This window comes from Apis florea, unplaced genomic scaffold (genome assembly GCF_048593485.1).
Source record: "Apis florea isolate Af1SG1 unplaced genomic scaffold, ASM4859348v1 contig_2350_pilon, whole genome shotgun sequence".
Taxonomy (NCBI): domain Eukaryota; kingdom Metazoa; phylum Arthropoda; class Insecta; order Hymenoptera; family Apidae; genus Apis; species Apis florea.
Genome location: NW_028256565.1, coordinates 6,118,522 through 6,137,982, shown reverse-complemented (window position 1 = coordinate 6,137,982; position 19,461 = coordinate 6,118,522). Strand labels below are relative to the sequence as shown.

General features: G+C 42.9%; 1 protein-coding gene across 6 annotated transcripts in view; it reads right to left on the bottom strand.

Moving 5' to 3' along the window:
- The window catches only part of Ser (protein serrate), a 102,351-nt gene that overhangs the window by 3,871 nt on the left and 79,019 nt on the right, over positions 1 to 19,461 (bottom strand). For all 6 annotated transcript variants that reach the window (XM_086904804.1, XM_086904805.1, XM_012490498.3 and 3 more), the window contains 3 exons: positions 10,511 to 10,802; positions 820 to 1,438; positions 69 to 709 (listed from right to left, as the gene is read on the bottom strand). In XM_086904804.1, coding sequence (XP_086760930.1) covers positions 69 to 709; positions 820 to 1,438; positions 10,511 to 10,802 — 1,552 coding nt within the window. The remainder of the gene's footprint in view (positions 1 to 68; positions 710 to 819; positions 1,439 to 10,510; positions 10,803 to 19,461) is intronic.

The following is a 19,461-nucleotide window of genomic DNA, read 5'->3' as shown; positions in this document are numbered from 1 at the left end:
AACACGTCTCTGCACGAGGAAACAAATTAAAAATTACGAAGTTTGAAACGTCGGATACAATCGCTTACCTTGATCGCACAGATCTCCGGTCCATCCCTCTCTACAGATACACTGGAACGAGTTAACCAAATCGACACACGTGCCACCGTTCAAACAAGGATTACCCCTGCAATCGTTGATGTTCTCGTGACAGTGCATCCCTGTATACCCGGCGTCACAAATGCATCTGCCACCGCTGCATCTACCCCTGCCGCCGCATGGTGTGCCCTCGCTGCCGCACCCGGACTCCTCGTCCATCATGCCGAATTGCGGATTATGGGAGGCTGGCTCGGAACAATTCTTCCCTTGCCATTGTTCCGGACAGTGGCAGTAGTAATCTGTCTGCGTATTGAAACAAGGCGCGGAATTTCTGCAAGGGTTCGGGCTGCAATGATCCTTGTCGATCTCGCACTGATATCCGGTGAAACCGACAGGACAAACGCACTCGTACGCGTTCACCAGGTCTCTGCATTCGCCGCCGTTCTGACACGGCTTCGAGGCGCACTCGTCGATGTCCACGTCGCAATCCTTGCCCGAATAGCCGGCGGTGCAGCTGCAGTGATAATCGTCGACCAGATCGATGCACAATGCCCCGTGTTGGCACTGGCCGATGCAATCGTTGATGTTCTTCGTGCAGTTCTTCCCCGTGAAACCGCTCCTGCAGCGACATCTGAAACGAGGTCGAGATTTTCTAATTAAACCCTTGAAACTATTCATCCGACCGATGTTAAATTTTCAAATCGTAATAAAACATAATAAAACAAATTGTCGCTCGCTCACTTGTAATCACCGGCAAGATTCACACAGGTCAATGAATTTTTGCAGGGGGATTCCTTCAGGGCGCACTCATCCACGTCGAATTGGCAGAGAACACCCTGCCAGGCCGGTGGACAATTGCACACGAATTCGTTCTTCCCGTCGACGCAGGTGCCGCCATTTTGGCAAGGTTGGGAGGCGCACTCGTCTATATCCGTGGCGCAGTAAGGGCCGGAGAATCCAGGGGCACACTCGCAATGCGCGCTCTCACCGAGTTCCCTGCAAGTCGCTCCGTTGGCGCAAGGATTGGAGGCGCAGGGGTTGTCCACCTTCTCGCAGGTCGGTCCCGAGAATCCCTCGGGACAGGTGCATTTGTACTGGTCCGGCGCCGTGTTCTCGCACGTCCCGCCGTTTTGACAGGGCTCGTGGGTGCCGCAATAATTGAGGTCCTGGTCGCAGAGGATGCCGCCCCAATTCGTGTCGCAGATACACTGCCAACTGGAACCGTTGCAATATCCGTGCTTGCAACCAGGGTAGGGGGTGCACTGGTCGCAGAGTTCACCGCGCCAACCGTGTCGACATTTGCATTCGCCGCTGACGTTGCAGTGACCGTGGACGGGGTGGCAACCCTCCTTGCACACCGCTGAAACAGATTAATCGTCGCCGGTCAGTTTGGGAGGATTATTTATACAAGGTAATTGAAAATTGCGCTACTGTCCATCGTATAACGCTAAAATATAACGCTAAAGCATAGAAATGAAACTCTTCTTGAGAAAATAATACGAGAAAATATATATATAAATAGATAGATATCAAACAAAGATCAGAAGTTATTTTTACGGTGATTGTGGTGGTATTGCAATATTGTCTTTTTGCTTTAAATTATTTTGTTACATATAATAAAAAATTATATATTTTTGTTGTTTTAAAATAATATATTTAAATATTTTTTAACTAATTATAGCCAACTTTTGATAATGATGAAAATTATAGAAAAGATACGGAAATCTTATAACTATATATACATTCAGAAAAATGATACGTATATGCGGAATTATAAAAAATTCTTTTTAATTCTTTCATATTAATTATTTTTCACAGCAATATATCAAATTTTCATATTTCTTAGCGAGAGGAATTTATGAAGTTGAAAAAAAAAAAAAAAAAAGAAAAGAAAAGAATTACGTTAATACGAGTGTAAACGTTGAGTCACGGAATTGTAAAGTTCGTTGTAGCTAATTACATTTTTGTTAAAAAATATTGACGGCGCCACGTCATGGCCAGACGTGAACGAAATAAACGACGATTTTCAATTCCGGCTTTTAATGGTAGAAAGACATAAAAAGCGTGTTATAAATTGTTTAGACTATTTTATCCTTTAACCACCTCTTACCGGAATAACCGAAACCACTTAGATAAGACGTATAAAATTAAACACCTTTTAAACCACTGTACCGACTGCAGGTAATTAATCTATCTCCTCTTATATCCGACGTTTCACGTACGTACAAAACTCGTATTCCTCCCTTTCCCTATTCGTTTGCAGGCCCGTTTACAATAAAGATCGCGTATCTTCGGCTTACAATCCGCGAATCGCAACCACCAACGGGGGCCATTTTATTCCCATTCGCCCGTTCTTTCCACGGTGTATATATACCGAGTCTCCCCAATAACGTAGAAAGAAGAAGAGCCACCATCGGCCATAATTCAAGCGACTTTCCAAAGGAATAATCTCGCCGAGACGAACAATAAACGTGGCGCTCCGTAAACGCGGCACAAAAGGCCCCCGTGAATGGAAGTTAAAACACAAACGATTAATCCGCCCACGGCCACGAAAGCATAAGTGTCGGATTATTTTCCACGTTCACCCGACGGATTATACGATCAACGACGTTTCATATATCTCGTCCCGAGGAAACCATTGGCGTATCCATCCGTGTATGACAAAGTGAGCGAGAAACAGAGGAGGAGAAGCAGGGGGAGAAGCGGGTTAACAGGTACACACGTTCGCCTTCCTCTCCACACACAGGTGGCTAAGGATGACGAAATCCAATTTCGTCCACGGTCGAAATGAAGAGAAACGTGGTGTATATACAATGTATCGTATGTATCGTATCCCTGGAAACGAGAGTTTCGTGGCCGATTGTGACGGTGAAACGGAGACGGGAGAAAATGAAACGTGACAGAGATCCGTGGCCGCGGTCCGGAGCAACTCAATTAGCCGGTGGGACAGAAAGACGGATGAGAAGTGACAGAGAGAAGGATTATCCTTTTGACCGTGAAACGAAAACTCACGCCGCGGCGACACACGCGTGCACGCACGCATATACACACGCACACGCATATACACACGTGTAAGGGAGGCCTGCGACTTTTAGCCAGCTTGCCGTCTCTTTACCGTTACACACCGTGGCCCCAAAGAACCGGAGGAATCGCATGTTACACTACGTAGGCTCCACGTAGATTCTACGTAAGTATTTATATATTGTACGGAATATAGAAATGAAAGTAGTCTTAGCTCGTTTCGATATATAATCGATTAGAGAGTTTGGCAAAAATCTTCGGATGAGGAATAGATTTTTTAGAATACTTTGGACAGCGATTCGTATCGGTTAATTAATTACTTTATTGCCAACGTCATTGGTAAACCGGTACAAGATTGTTAATGAGATTCATTCAGATATACGTATTAAATTAATAGTGAACGATTCGTTAGAGGAAGAATCGAAGAATACTGAAAATACTTTTTCACATCATCTCGATTGGAAAACCCTTTGTCACAAATCGGGTGTCAACCGCTTAAATCTATGGATCACTTCTACGCTTCTATTCCACATCGATTATTTTTCAACCGAACAGGATTGCACCGATCACGACGCGTAGCTAGCTGCATATTTTAACCTATGCGCGTATGCGCACGTATTCATCTCCACACAAGACAGGAGTAAACTCTCGAAGGACTCTCGACCCGTGCATCCTTGTGGATTCTTTAATGATTAATGGCCGAGCCTTCTCGTTCTCGCGAATGGACGACCAACGCACGTTTATGGATATTTATGCGACTGCGGCGTGATGTTCCGATACGGTAATAATGATCGATCCACTCGTTCTCTTCCATCCACATTCCACGATTGGCTGATTTCCAATTATTGCGTGGAAGATGGGAACGCGAAGATTTCCCTCGCAATTACGCTCGCGGAAATCGGAAGAAAGAAGCGAGGTCTGCTCGATCAACGGTGGTTAGATGAATCACTCGTGAATTCAACTGTGCTCAACCCTCTTTTTCCTCATCGACGAAGCAACAGGTGCGCGTGGGCGCGAGGAACAGGATCCGCACTCTCGTTACCGACGATTCTCGCTTCGTTTAGGGATTATCCGTCGCCGAATGGAGATATGTTTGAGGGATATGTTTGTTAGTCAGGTAACGTGCTAATTACGAGCTCTTTTGCTCGTGAAATCGAGCGAATCGAGTCAAATGTGCGACGAATAATTTCGTTTCGTCTTCGAACGATTCTCGTTGACGAGTTTTATGGACGACGTGATTTATAAAATGAGCTTTATTGGAAAGTGAGCTTCATAACAATTGTGAAAAGTACGATGATTATTACGAATATTGTAAATTAGTCGTTGATGTGATATGCTGTTAAAAACGAGAAGTTTTCGCTGCCTGTGGATAGGCAACCCGCAAGATTCCTTGCTCGGTCGATACAAACTTGATATAAAAACGAGAAATTTACTTTATTGTTTATCACGAAGGATCAATATATTACAATTATAATATAAAAGCTCGTTAATTTGGAAATATTGGTTTTTTGAAAATCTAACTTTTTCTTTCAATTTATAACTTTAAAATTTTCGTTTCGTATCGAAAAAGATGTTTTTGTGTGTATCGTCTAAGAATCGTTTAGTAACCAGATTTCTCCGTTGAACGGTTACGTGTTAATTAAGAATTGTGAAATTTCTTGTCGAATTTCGGCGAGCTGGTCGTGCGAAAAGCAATTAACAGAGGTTTCACCGCGGCAAATCTCACGAGGTACTTAACGTTTCGCGTGTAGGAACCCCTCGACACATTAACAACATTTCGCCAGTACAGTACCGTTCTTTCGTTGTTCAGGATCTATAAATCTAGCCGGGAACATCTACAGTTACACGTCTATGGAATTTTTTTTGTTAATCCGCCGCCGGTAGGCGAATTAACCTGCTCGATTCATCTTCGTACAACCGCGGTTTCTTTTATTTCTTTATTCCCCCGATCTGGTGAACGGAACAGATGCGAGAAGAATCGGATTACAGGTGAAGGTTCACGACTTTCACGATCCCAACCGTTTTACCTTTGCCACTAGCGCCGATAATCTTTCTGTAGAATGGCTAACGTTTATCTTGCGCCATTACCAATATTTATCACTCATCAAAGTAATAAAAACTATAAACCACAAAAAACGGTGAGTTATAACCTCCTCTACCTTCTTTCCGGATAATTATTCTTTTCTTTTTTTCACCGCGAACTAAACTTTCTATATAAATAAATTTCTTTCCAAGCTTTCGAATTTCTGTCCAAATTTCTGCAATGATAAATAACGGATTAAAGCTAGCTAAAGCTCTTTCAAAATAATCCTTAAACGAATCGAAAGAATTTATTCGATCGTGATTTAATTTCACGCGATCTTGATACCGTGTTATTTGAAATGCGGCCGACTTCCTTCCAATCCTTCCAATCCTGGGTAAAAGAGCATCTCGAACGATTTTACGATCTCCACGGTGAAAAGGGGTCAAATGCAAACGAACGTTCTCGCTATGAGTTTAGAAATACTACGTTGTACTCTCGGAGGAGGAACGGTGTGTTGCATGATGCGGTCGGTGCATAGAACTCGTGTGAAGACGATGCACGAGTGAAATTCTCGTATTGACCTTTCACAGCGCGACAAAAATGCTGGAGCCAGTTCTCTCCTCCTCTCCTTCTCTCTCTCTCTCACCCTTTCTTCTCATCTCTCGTAACCGACCGACCGACCGACCGACCGGTCTCGTCGTCTCACGAGTACACGATTTCCACCGATAGTCCCTAATTGGGATCGTTTGTCCTTTCCTTTTTTCCCCCCTACGTTCGACGAAAGTGGAACGTGTCTAATTGTGATACCGATAATATGATCCTCCTGCATCGTTAAACCGCCGGAATAATTCGTTGTCAAGGGGGATGCGACCCGGTTCGTTTCTTCGAATACATTCTCCGTGTGAATATTTATTGTCTGTGTAGGAGAGGATAGGAAGGTAACGATGCAGTTTTTTCTATAGATTTTCTTCTCGGTTATTTTACAGATATTCGTTTCTACGGATTTTGGAAAACTTAGTTTTATTTTTCTTCGCTAATATAATAATTTCAAACGTATTTTCTGTTTCAGAAGATGGTGATTTATAGATAGATCAATCGATCCACGAGTTAGGTATAATAATTAATTTGAAATTAACAAGGTTGAAAATATTATTTATATATTATTTATATTAAGACGAAGGGAATGAAGGGTAGAGAAATCTTATACGAACATCCTGTACGAATAATTAATTAGCTTTTTTTATTCCTAAATAAGATGTAATTCGATGTAGTTTTATAAGAAGATATTCGTGTAATTTTCTTCGATACGTGTTGCTTGTTCGTGCTCGATTGCCGGTATATATCCAACGCTACCATCGCTTGATCCGTGATCGATCGAAATGTTTTTCTGTTAATAATTCGTTAACAAAATCGTAAACGAAAGTTTTTGCAAAGGAAAATATTGAAACTCAGTCTTCAGTTAACTTCAGTTAACCTATATCTTTGGAACATCCTGTATAAGTCATGAAAAATTTTTTCAATCATCGTGATAACGCGTGTACTTTACTCGCTAGTCTCATGTGTTAACGAATAATATCGAATACCGATGATATTGTCGATAAGAAGAAGATATTAAACAGGAATGCGAAGCGAAACGAGAAAATCTTAAAGTTCACAGTGTCAAGGGAAACTGGCTGCGTCCTCGAGTGGTGGCAACCACCACTTTTCTAAGCCTAACTTAAACCGGGAGTAATTTGAGGGATTTAAATTCGATGCCCGTTTTGTCACAGTTCTTATTATTACCCTCGAAACAATTCGAGAAGCATAGTTCAGTTTCACACGATATCACCGCGCTTGCTAATTACTACTACCACAGAAAAGTCTAATAGTTGCTCGTCCTACTTTCTCTGGCCAGTTTTCAACTATTCGAGCACAATTTAATATTCTTTCGAAATTTAAACCAGGCCTTTGTATCGATACTTCGATCACGTTTAAACGATTATAATTAACGAACGATCGAGCAAGATATTTGCATATAAAATGCGGGAACGATGTGTAAGTAAACACATTTAATGGTATATTTTATATGATAACGATTAAATAAGTTTTTATAATAAATTGTTTATTCAAGGACAATCGATATCTCGAAGAAAAAAGTCTTGATGAATAATTTTTTATGTCCTTATTTTGCAATTAATCTTTGATCTCTGTTATTTAATCATTGAGTTCTCACGATTCATTTTTCTCACGGAGAAACAAAATTATTTATCGTTTCGTTTAAAATTTATAACTTTGTAAAATTGTTTATACATATTGATTAATTATTCCTTACAACATATTTAATATACGATGACCAAGATTGTATTCATCCCGAATACTTCAGACACATGTTTACTTTTTTAAAATTCAAAAAATTCCTATACTACAATTCCTACACTAAATTATATAGAATCATATACGTGGAGAAGATATACTCGATAATTTCGGTTATATCAACTCGCACAACATGAAATACCGATTCGTTAAATAATCGTACTTTCTCTCCGTACAAAAGTAAATCTCTTCAGATTTTTTTGGATGATTTAGGGTCGATAGAGTCGTCGATCTCTTTAAAAAAAAAAAAAAAAAAGAAAAATGTTCTCGAGGGAGGGATAAGACGGGTAGCACGGGTCGGACAAGCGGCACACACGGGGAGACGGAAGTAACGATTAAGCAGCGAAGAAAGAGCTGACGTATTAATCCGGCCAGCATTGTGCGAGGGGATCTGGCGTGATGCTGCCCGCTACCTTTATGCACGATCGTACGACATGCGTCTAACGTCCGCCAATTGAGGCACGCTTCGAGATAATTCGTGTGTTTCACTGTGTTTGCGTATTTGCCAATCAGACGTGCGCGAGACTCGAGGTTTCCGTCCGACAACAGAACGAACACGTGGAACGAATTTTCCAACTACTACTCTTCTTACGAATCGTTGAACCCGTGAAACTGAACACGAACGAAACACCTTTCTTGACAATTTTCTAATACCAATTTCAATTTTCACCTTTCCTTTTTCTAATTTCGAAAATTTCGTTTCGGGTGAAAGAGAAACGCTATTTAACTTGATTTATTTTGTAGTAAAATTTGTAACGTTTCTACAGATTTTCGAAGACACGATAAAGATGAATTTAGAGTTGCCAAGTTATGGTGGTCGATCGACTTTGAAATCTCTGACGAATAAAGCTGAAAGATTTGTTTGCGTTAGATAATATTATTGAAATTACAGGATAAACGTCTATCTACAATGTGTAAATTTTATGCAACAGAACGAGCATTTTTCCTTCCCACTTGCGATTTTTTGCAGCTTGACATTGGAAAACTCGCTTACACAATCGATCCTATGTCCGCTATCGGACAAGATTTATAGCCATACATCAGTTTGTTCTTCTCGATCTCGAATATATATACATCTACTTCGTAACGATCGATAAAATGTATAATTGATTATTTTTCTGATTCAAGATTCGATCGAAAACACGATTGAATCGGGAGAAAATTCGTTCAATTTAAAGGGGAACAAAATTTCCCGTCCATCGATCTCTCGCCTCGATCATCTTGCATTGAATATCGCCCTTTTTCTCGGCAGAGAGAACGAGAACGTATCGTATCGAGACGTATCACCGTTGAAAATTCGAGTCGATCGATCGATCGATCGGCTCATTAAACGCGGAGTCAACGGTTCGTGAGAAAAGCGGATCGCGCGGCTTGCCTGCGACGCGAGATTTCACGCTTCGAAGATCGATTAATTATTCCCTCGGCTGGCGGAGCGAGGGAACAAGAAAAAAAAAAAAAAGAAAAACACGGTGGAATCGTTTAACCGGCGATATCCTGGCAAAAGGCCTTGCGCGACGCTTCGTTGCATACGTAACGAGATCTCGTCGACGACAAAAGCGTGTTACCACGCCGTTTCACGCTTTTTGCCGTGACTACTAATTTTTACGGATATATCGCGTAACGCGTTTCTTTTCGTTTATCCATCCCCTTCGGTCATTCGTGTATCGTTCCGCCCGATTAAGTCGAACGCGTTCTTTGTCTCGGCTCTTAATGCTTCCGGTGACGACGACGATGATTTAATGATGAATCGGAGTTTACGAGGGTTAAGTTAAATATATCCGTTTAATCATTTTCGATTCCCTTTTCCAATTTCTCGCTCCTTCGTTTTACGAAGGAAGTGGTTCCAGATCCTTGTCGATCTTCCTTTTAGAAATTTTCTTCGAGATAGAAATTACCATCAAAATCGCCGACGAATTTATTTCGCGAACGAGCGAAATTGAATTAAGAAACGAATAAATCTTATGGATAAAAATTACACACGTAGTACGAAAGTGGGAGAGGAAGTAACGTTTCAGAATCACGTGTTAATATTCAGAAATAAATCCCGCAATGACGAGAAATTGATGAAAATTTCGTATTGCGTATTAATGGCGTCGATGATCCGATACGTGGCGGATTAATCGTTAATAAATAATCAATTGAAAAGAATTCTATGTTAAAATTAAAGCGAGAAATTTTTTTGAGATTACAACTGCAAGATGCAAGCTTAAAAGTGTAAAAATTTTCGATAAAAAATTAATTATTAATTAATTATCGATGTCACGTGGTTCGAAGCGGTGGCGAAGTATTAGGAGCCGCATAACCAAAAATAGTGGCACGTATTCTCTGTCCTTCTCGCACAATGTTGCTGTCCTTATCTCTGAGAGTGACGTCACGAATACCTCCTTGCACATTCTGCTATACTAGTAGCAAGTTGGAGCTTCGAGCGTCCAAACGCGAGATGGCGCCACCGGTACTAAATTTTTCTATTTATTTACTTTCCTTGTCTAACTTACGGGCAACAAGGAACTATATTTTTCTATATATACGATTTTTATGCTCAAAATATAAAACGGATGAATAATTCAAATTCTAAAAAATTTTCACATCTTCTTTCATCAGATTATATTCTTCTAATATTCTTTTAATATGAAAATCAGACACAATTTTCCTATTAGAAATTTTAATCTTGTTTTTAGAAGAACACAACCGGACGAGAACTTTTTCGTGATTACCACGAGTAAAATTTTTCCTACGAGACGTACACGTGTATTTAAGAGCACAAAATTTTAAATTCTTAATACACGTTCCTAACAAACTACGATTCTCAATATTTGATCGATACAGAATCTCACATTGTGGACACATTGAAAATATCTAGTTTCTCACTGACTTGTTTTATATTTATACACAGTAGTCATACTTTTTCAACGTGCAACATACAGATAAAAAAATTTCATATATGCTTTTCTCTTATCGAATGGCAAACAATTTTTTATCCATCCATGTAAAGTTAACGAAAGAGTGGAAAGTTGAAATTGTTGAAAGTTAACCTACCTATCTCACAGTCGGCGCCTTTCCAACCCTGTATGCACACCTTGTCGCCGTTCTCGTCGCAGGTGTAATGGCCGAATATGTCGTTCCTTGGCCTGCAGAACTTCGTGCAGGTCGCGTTGTAATAATGATCCGCGCACTGGACCCGAACGCGATAAGCTAGATGAGCGTTTCTCCCTTCATGATTGAGAGTGTGCCACGTGGGTCCTGGCAGGACAATGCCGCTGAAACTTGCTTCCTCGATCACGCCTGTGCTCGCCTCGTCTCTCGCTTGCAGGATAAGCGTGAATTGCCTCTGCGAACCGAGAAAAATACCGTATAACGAGCCATTTTATAGGAATCTTATGTGGCCGCTGTATGGGAATCTTCCCAGACTCCTTAAAAATATCGATAATTCTTAAAAAAAAAAAAAAAATAAATTATTATAAATTAAAATTAAACTCGGCTCTTTCATCGGTTTTGCTTCGCTGGTTCTCAACTTGTGGACTATTAAACGATCCTTGCTGTCATTTTTATTCGAGTACTCTAAAGCAATTGCATAGATCGAACGAAGAACGATAGAATCGTAATTTTTATATCAATTTTTCCCCCATTTTTCTTATCTCATCTATATAGGAAGAGTCGTGCGGTTTCGAACCAATTGACGTACGTAACTTTGCACACATTTCCTGAGAGCAGAACACTTCTTGTTCCGGCAAACGCGAATCGAAAATACGGAAAGATGATGTCACGATGTTGTCTAGGGCTGGTTCGAAAGAGGAAGAGAGGTGGTTTGATGAAGGCGGCAATTAACCCTTGCCCAGCTTGAATAATTCCTTGGCCGACGTGGCCACCAGTGGAACCGTTCAAGATGGAGTTTTGCAAATTTACACACGACTCTCTCGACCTTTTGCCTCCCGTATTACTCCCATAATGGGATTATCAATTTTTTCACTTCCGTTTCCCGTCTACTTCCACATCGACCTCTTCCACGTCACAACCTATATATATATATATATACAAGTAAATAAGTACATAGACTCTACAAATTTCCTTTTATCTTTGATGTTCATCAACGACGAATCATTTCTAATTCCTCGTGGATTCGAGATTCACTCGCGTCCTATCACACGCTTCGATCCAAGAAGGATTAAACATTGAATTGCATCAGGATCCAATCCGACGAAAAAGGTAGGAAACGACCCACTCGAGAGTCGCCATTCAGACCAGAAGGGAGGTAAAAGGCGGAATCGGGAGGAAACGCTTTATCGAGAGTGGTGGCAAGCAAGCCACCACCGATAATTACCTCTGGGAAGGGACGCATTTTTCACCTCGACGCCCGTCCTCTCCTCAGCCACAAATCAGAATAATTACAGCCAGAGTTTGCGTGCTCTCCCTCGCGTTGCTCCGTCCACGGCCGCGTACCTCGATTGCCACCACCAATCAAGGCCCGTGAGTGACGGTCGGCTAATGCAATAAATAAATTCCAATCGCGCTGTCGCGGAAGACAGCGGCTATCTGTTCGGGCCGGCAGACCAGAAGCGAAGGTAACCAAGCGATGGATCCCAAAGGGGTATGTCCAAGAAGGTACGTACGATAGAAAGCTGGAAGTGTTCCCCATGGAACCGGTCCCGTGGAAAAGAGAGAGAGACAGAGAGAGAGAGAGAAAAAGATCGCGGCGAACGAGGCGCATCGGTGATCTCGCGTGTACCCGGCTCGTGTGTGCGCGCCCGGTTTAATGAACTCGGTCGGATCTCGTTGGTAGAGACAATGAGAGGAGGTTGGACGACGAGCTTGGTTCGAGGTTCAGCTTCGATTTTTTAATTGGAATCGCAGGTGTTTCGCGTGATCGGTCAACCATTCGGGGGTGGCTTGTGAACTGACAATTAACCCTTTGCGCTCGTGTATAGTCCTACATTTTATTATATATATATAAATATATACGTATAATGTAATTAGATTCTATATGTATGATATAATTCCAGGGACTTTTGTTACTTACTCGATTGGTAGCCTTCTTATTCCCCTCGAGATGCTTCCAATTTCTTTCTTGTTTCCGATTAGTTGCTTTCGATCGGGGGAACAAATAAATATATAACATAATTACATTGCAAGGACTCTTGTTACCTCGATTGGTAACTTTCTTACGCCTCGAGATGCTTCCAATTTCTTTCTTGTTTCTTTCCGATTCGTTGCTTTCGATCGGGGGAACAAGTAAATATATAATATAATTACATTGTAGGGACTGTTGTTACCTCGATTGGTAATCTTTTTAAGTATAAATACGAATTTAATGGGATATCTTCTTTTTCCTATCCCATTTTCAATTATTCCTCGAGACGCTTCCAATTTCGTTTCGTTGCCACCTTCGATCGGCGTAGCGATCAAGGGTTCCTACCAGCGTCACGATACATGTGGGAACCACGTCGTTCCCCCCTCGTCGATCGATTCCTTTTCTGAACGGGCGGTTCAACACGCTCGGCTAACCGCTCGATCGTGACCGCACTGTTGATCGACGAATTAGCGAAAACATTCTCCCCCGCTGGCAGCCTAAATGCTTAGATAACGCGGCTAATGTCGCGCGCCTTTCTCGCGCGACAAATCGCTTCCTAAAGTGGCGCGACACTTCCACCGTTGGAAACCCCGCGCGTTTTTTTGCCACGCCGACCGATTTGGGAGGAAAACGATCGTTGAAACCTGTTCGATGGCGGTGATTCCCCGCCATTTTCGCTCGAGTCCTTTGATGAGAATTCCGCCTCGATGCTTTTTTCTTCTTCTTCTTCTTATTCTTTGGATACGCTTAAGCAACGAAAGTAGAAACATAGAAAAATTGAAATTGATTCGGAATCAATGGTCTCGATAACATTGTTGAACATTAATATGACAAATGTCAATTGAGAGCACGTATTATTGAAGCGAATTGTAACCCCTAAGGGATCCAGAGAATCGTTATTTAATTCTTTGGGTGGATTAATCTTCGACTTGCGTAGTGTTGTTGTTAATTTAAATACAGCATAATTGGATTAAAATATATTGTATTATACAAAAGAGATGTGTAATTAAGAAAAGAAGTTGGAAATCTTCGAATATCCCTTTTCAATATTGCGATTCAAAATAAATGAAAAAAAGAAAAAAAACGATTAGGTCGGATTCTCAAGATGGCGATTTTCAAGGAGAAACTCGTCCAATCCATTTTTTTCCCCAACGTGGAGGCGAAAAATCCTTGGACGCGGGCATAAAGGGCAGCGTTGTGGCCGATCACGGGTGAACACGAGTGTCTCGTGCTAAATGTAAAGTCGGTTCACTCGTCTCTGCCACTACCTAGAGCAGATGAGCGTTAATTGGTGTTAATTGGTGGCTCGCTTGGGGCCCGCCGTTCCCACGCCCGCGACTTTCATTCGTTCGCCTTTTTTTTTCTTTTCTTTTTTTCCCTCGCACCTCGTACATATATATTCTAATTCGTCCATCCGTTCGAGTCGTCCATCGGCTCTTCGTCAGAGCCTTCCTTCCAACGTTGTCCAACCGTCTTAATCGATATGAGTCAGCGTTGGGATCCCGGACAAAATTTCTATTATTCGTGGCGTTCGATCGTGTCGTGTCCCTTCCTCTCCCTCCGTTTTTATCCTTTCTTTTAAGGATAAAGAGAGGGAAAAATGGAAAAATAAATAGCGACAAAGTGGAACAAATTTCTCTAGATTGATTCTTTGAGGGGAATAGAAGGATTCTATTTGCTATTTATTGTCCCTCTTCGTTGGTAGGATTGTAATTAGATGTACACACGATGTATGACTTTCAAAATTGAAATTTCCATTTTCTCCAATCCATTGTTTCCACCCAAGGAAACGGATTTATTTCTTTTTCACATTAATCTTACTCTCGTATCATTTTAAATTAATTAAACCTTTCGATAAGTCTAAAAAGAATTCCAAGATCGGGTACAATCTTGATATAGAGAATTAATTAACATTACAATCGTAACACTCAATTGCTCGTATCTCTCGTAATCTCGTATAATTAGAAACTTCGAAGCGTGAAAGAGTATAAAATATTATACCCGGAGCGTAATTAATTTTCACCAAATAAATAACGTGCCCATCTTGGACGTTACACCTTCTTTTACTTTCATTTACATTCTCTTTCGTCCCATCTCATCCAAGGAAAGTATCCACGACGGGAAAAAGAGATCCAAGTGGATCTCCAGGCGAGCGTAGCGGTGGATCTAGGAATTCGCGTGGGCGTAGCGCAGAAAAGCAGCGTTACGAGCGAATTTCCCCTTTCACCGGGCAAAACAACGTCTCTCTCTCTCTCTCTCTCTCTCTCTCTCTCTCTCTATTCGTAAGTTCGAACGTATTTAAAGAGCGCAGCGTGCAACAGGCGTTCCGTGTAATAAATTATCGGATGGATAAAAGTCAGGGTAAAAGTCAGAGCACCGCGTGTCTCGATCGATCGATCCGGGTCGCGTTGTGGGCGTAGGAAATTCATCAGGTCGGTTATTATTCCGCGAGATGCGGTTCCAGCGAGGGATCAATTAATTAATTTTCTGTCTAATTTATGGTATTTTATACATCGTGGCGGTTCTCGATCACCGATTTACGGCCGTGCTTCGTGATTTCGCACGGATAACGGTAGAGGGATGATGGATACACGTATGCATCTGTAACGATGCGTTACAGATCGGGTATGCATTTATTTCGTATTAAACGCACAGAGGGGGATGCCTCGAGAGATGCGAATGCGGTTGTTACCCGGCTCTCCAGTGTTTGCGCTAGAAATTTTATGGATACTTTTCACTTGCGACGATTACCGTTTTATACAAGCGTTATTTACGATCGTAAATTCTGAACAAACACCGTGGAACACCGTTATTAGTCGCACGGAATGTTATTAGATCCGGTAAGAGAGAGAAATAATAATTATCGTTTGTTAAATAAAAATATAATTCGTTCGTTTAAGAGCGATAAATATTTGAACGAAAGGGGTTGGGAAATTGGGACGGCCGTGAGAATCTTCTTCACACGCGGCGACGATATTATTAACTGCATCAATTTTATATCTTCGATCTTTCAAAATATAGGAAGAAAAAGAAAATAGAGAATCTTTTTCCACCGCGATATCTCTAAAATCTAAATTGATTAACTTTGCTAGATGTACGATATCGCGAGGACAATCTTCTTTTTCTTTTCGTTTCGTTGGGGGAAAAAAAAGGGGTTGGAATCGATTCGAAAATGGATGCGTTTGGCCGCAGCGATAATGAAAACGGTGATTGTAGAAACGACGCATGTCCGAAAAGGATCGGCGGAAGCACGTAGAGGAGGTCGAGGAGCGGCTCCATCTGGCTGTGGTGGCGCTCGCCAGGGACGCGTCGTTACACGTCGATCGTGGGGCTCGGTAACTGCACGTAGATACTTACGCACGCCGAATAGAACGCCTTCTCCTTCTCTATGTGAGGCAACGTGTCTTTGGTTTCGCGGAAAAGATCGAACGAGCGGTACGTGAGGACGCGTACTAAGCAGCGAGCGGATCCAACAGCACGCCCGCAACCGATCCGGGAAGCCTTGAATGGTTTATGCCTTTTGTCGATTTATTCCGCGAGCTTTCCCTCTTTCTTTCTTTCAATGATACCTCCTCCTTTCGTGTTTTATGGCGCTGCATGCTCATACGCGAACGATTAGAAATTAAAATAAATTGAAAACGTGGCCGAGCGAGCGTTGACAATTTGCAAATTTCTTCCCGTCGTAAACTTTGCGAATTCAGATTCCCCGTACGGGGGTCGTGTCGAATATTTCGAATGGTTTCCGTGAAAAAGTTTTACTTGCGCGGCAATAACGCGTGCGTGCACGTGTTCGAACGTCCTTTTTTCCAATTCAATCGCTCGGATTGCTCACCGCAATACTTAATCTTACTCGCTCTACAAATTTATATTGTCAACAATATTAACGTTTATCGATTGGAGAACGTTATCGCGTCTATTCGTTTATTTACATTCGCTCGATCGTGTCCCCTCCCTTCTTTCCTTCGAAGGAAATACGCTCGATTCGAGTTACGCGGCTCGGAAGAATAACACGGCGATTTATTTCGCGTCTCATCGCGCGATATCATTTTCCATATTTTATTTTCCGTCGCCATTTCAAACGCAGGGAAAAAATCCTCCCAAAGAATAGCTCGAATAGAAAATTCTCACGATCCGTACGCTCAGGAAAATCAGCTTGAAGAGATCCACCTCCACGCGCGATAAATTCGATTCCACGGAATTTCGAGGGGAACGGGGGGGGCGGCGATCCTCCCCGAAAGCTGCATTCCAAACAGCTCCACCGTTCAATTACTTTCGAGAGCCGTTTCGAAGGAACGCGAGCCGCGGACGAGGCCGAGGAATCCCTCGGCGGAATTCCGACTTTTGATCGCTTTCGAGCACCGCCGCTGTGTTTACCCTTGACCCTTAAATCTCGCCGCAACAATCGGGGGGTCTCGAGGTCAGCCGTCGCGATGCGATAAATTCGCAGACTTATAAACCCCTCTCCTCCCCCTCTTCTCCGCGATAGAGAACGATTCATCGGAACAAGAAGAAGAAGAAGAAGGAGAAGGAGAAGGAGAAGAAGAAGAAGAAGAAGGGGTTGTTCCTTTGAAAATTCCAACCTTTGAAGGCGAAGGGAAGTTTCGTTCTGGAATCCTTTCCTCGTCCACGGTTCCCAATTAGCCGGTTGGCTAATAAATCTCGCGTTGTCCCCGAGGAGAACCGTGGAGAGGTTCTGGAGAGAGGAGAGAAAAAACGAAGCGAGGAGGAAGCGGAAAGAAAGAAAGAAAGAAAGAAAGAAAGAAAGAAAGAAAGGAAGAGGTTTGGAGAGGGGTCTGTTCAAGCCACTGTTCACAGGGGCACAAGGCCGAGAAGCCTTGGCACGACGATGTCGCGACGAGGAGTCGCTCGGTTAAAGGAGACGGTTAAAGGAGGAGCCGGCTCGCGATGTCGGCGGTGGTTTGTCGTTTGTGCTGGTGTGCCTCTCTACCTGCATATCGCGAGGAACCTGACATTCTTCGCGTTAAATGCCTCCTCGAGCCGAGCTCTCGCGCCCATTTACACGTACGCGAGTTCGTCCCCTTGCGCGCGTGTGTGTGGAACGTGCATGGGATCGAGTAGGCATGCGTGTATTTCGTACACCACGCAGAGAGAATAGAATTTCAGAAGCACAGGTGTACGTTTTGGACAAAGTAAAAACTTTATCGCTTTACGGAAACGGAATGGATTGAGTTTAGGGTATTTTAAGTTTCAATAGAAAGAAAAGAAAAAAGAAGAGAGGAAAGAATAAAAAAAAATCCAAAAAATGATTAAACGATTATGAGATACACGAGTCGCGCTTTGTCCGAACGTTCCATAAATCCAGAAGCCCGCGAAAAGTTGTTAAATATTCAATCGCCATAACTCTTCCGGCCATAAAATCCCACTGGCTAAACATTCGTATTACAATCTCCCTTGAGCGCACGCTCGAGGGAATAATGGCGATATTTCAACCGTGGACGATAACGCATTCAAAAATTGCCTCTAAAATCCGCCGAGGTACCCATACGCGAATTCTTTCCACCGTGGACATAATACCACATAGTACACACACACACACACGATCGCGGATGGGCACGCGAGGTCGCAACAACGAAGAATCGAGACCTGTATACTTACAGGCAACGGAAAACGTGGTTCGGGAGACACGATGGCAACGGCAGCGACTCGTACCACGGGCTAACTAGCGATGGAAGAAGAAGAAGAAGAAGAAGAAGAAGAAGAAAAGGAAGAGGAGGAGAACGAAGAAGAACGATACCACTGCTGCGAAGGCAAGAAGAGGAGGGATCACGAGGAGGAGATTGGTATGCGGTCCGCGCAGCGGGTTCACACACGACCCAAAGCCAGCCCAAAGCCAGTCTGCTTTGAGAAAGAGAGACGAGGAACGAAGGAAGAAGAAGAAGAAGAAGAAGAGAAGGAGGAGGAAGAAGATGGAGAGGTAAGGAGGTAAGGACAAGCTCGCGAGGCATTGCCCAAACCGGGGCGACAGTTTCCTCCTCCTCCTCCTCCTCTTCTTTCTTTCATTTGCATACGCTTGATACTGTACACCTGTGTGCTTCGCTTCGTTGCGTGTCCCTCCGTCACGTACCACACCTGATCAATAAGTTCTCGTAAATCTCCACCGCGGTTAATATCCCCCCCCTCCCCGCATGCCAACGAGGGCAGTTTCGTTTGGCCCGCCATTTTTAATCGATGACTTTCGCCTTTTCTCAGGGGAAGGTTAATTAATAATCCCGGCGAGGCGAATTATGGCCGGGGCTCGGCGTCGAATTAACGAGCCACGTAGCGGAATCTAGATTGAATTCACGCATGTGGGAACGCGGAAACGGGGAAAACGTGGACGAGATATAGAAATCCCTTCTTAGGAGGGGTTATTTCCACGTATGTATGTACGTATGTATGTAACTGTACGTTCGTGGAACAGGATCGCGGGATCTCTAATCGACGTAAGGAACGGAGTGTCGTTAATGTGAAACCGAGGAGAAAAAGTGGGATCGGACGGGATGTTCGATCAAAATTTCTAATTACAGGCCCCGCGTTTATGCGATTCTCGGACGTGCACTCGCGTGTTCATTAGCGAGCAGGGAATTGGAGAGAGAGAGGAAAGAAAAAAAGAAAGAAAGGCGGATGGGAAATTTTTCATACGAGTTGGACGTAAATCTCTTTGATCGGTCGACGGCCAACAACAAGTCGAGGCTGATTGCGATTCCCGCGGGCGGCTGAGGAGCGATTTTGGAGCCGTTCGTTCGGTCGATTAACCGGCCGCCTCGCGCGCATCTCCCTTGACAAATCGATCCTGCTTCCGTATCTGCGTGATTTATTCGTGCTTAGGAATCGTAGCCCTCCCCCCCCCCCCTCCTATAACGAAAATATAAATGACACGCCACGAATATCTCTATCGGTACGTCCGTTGGTTAAAAGCCAC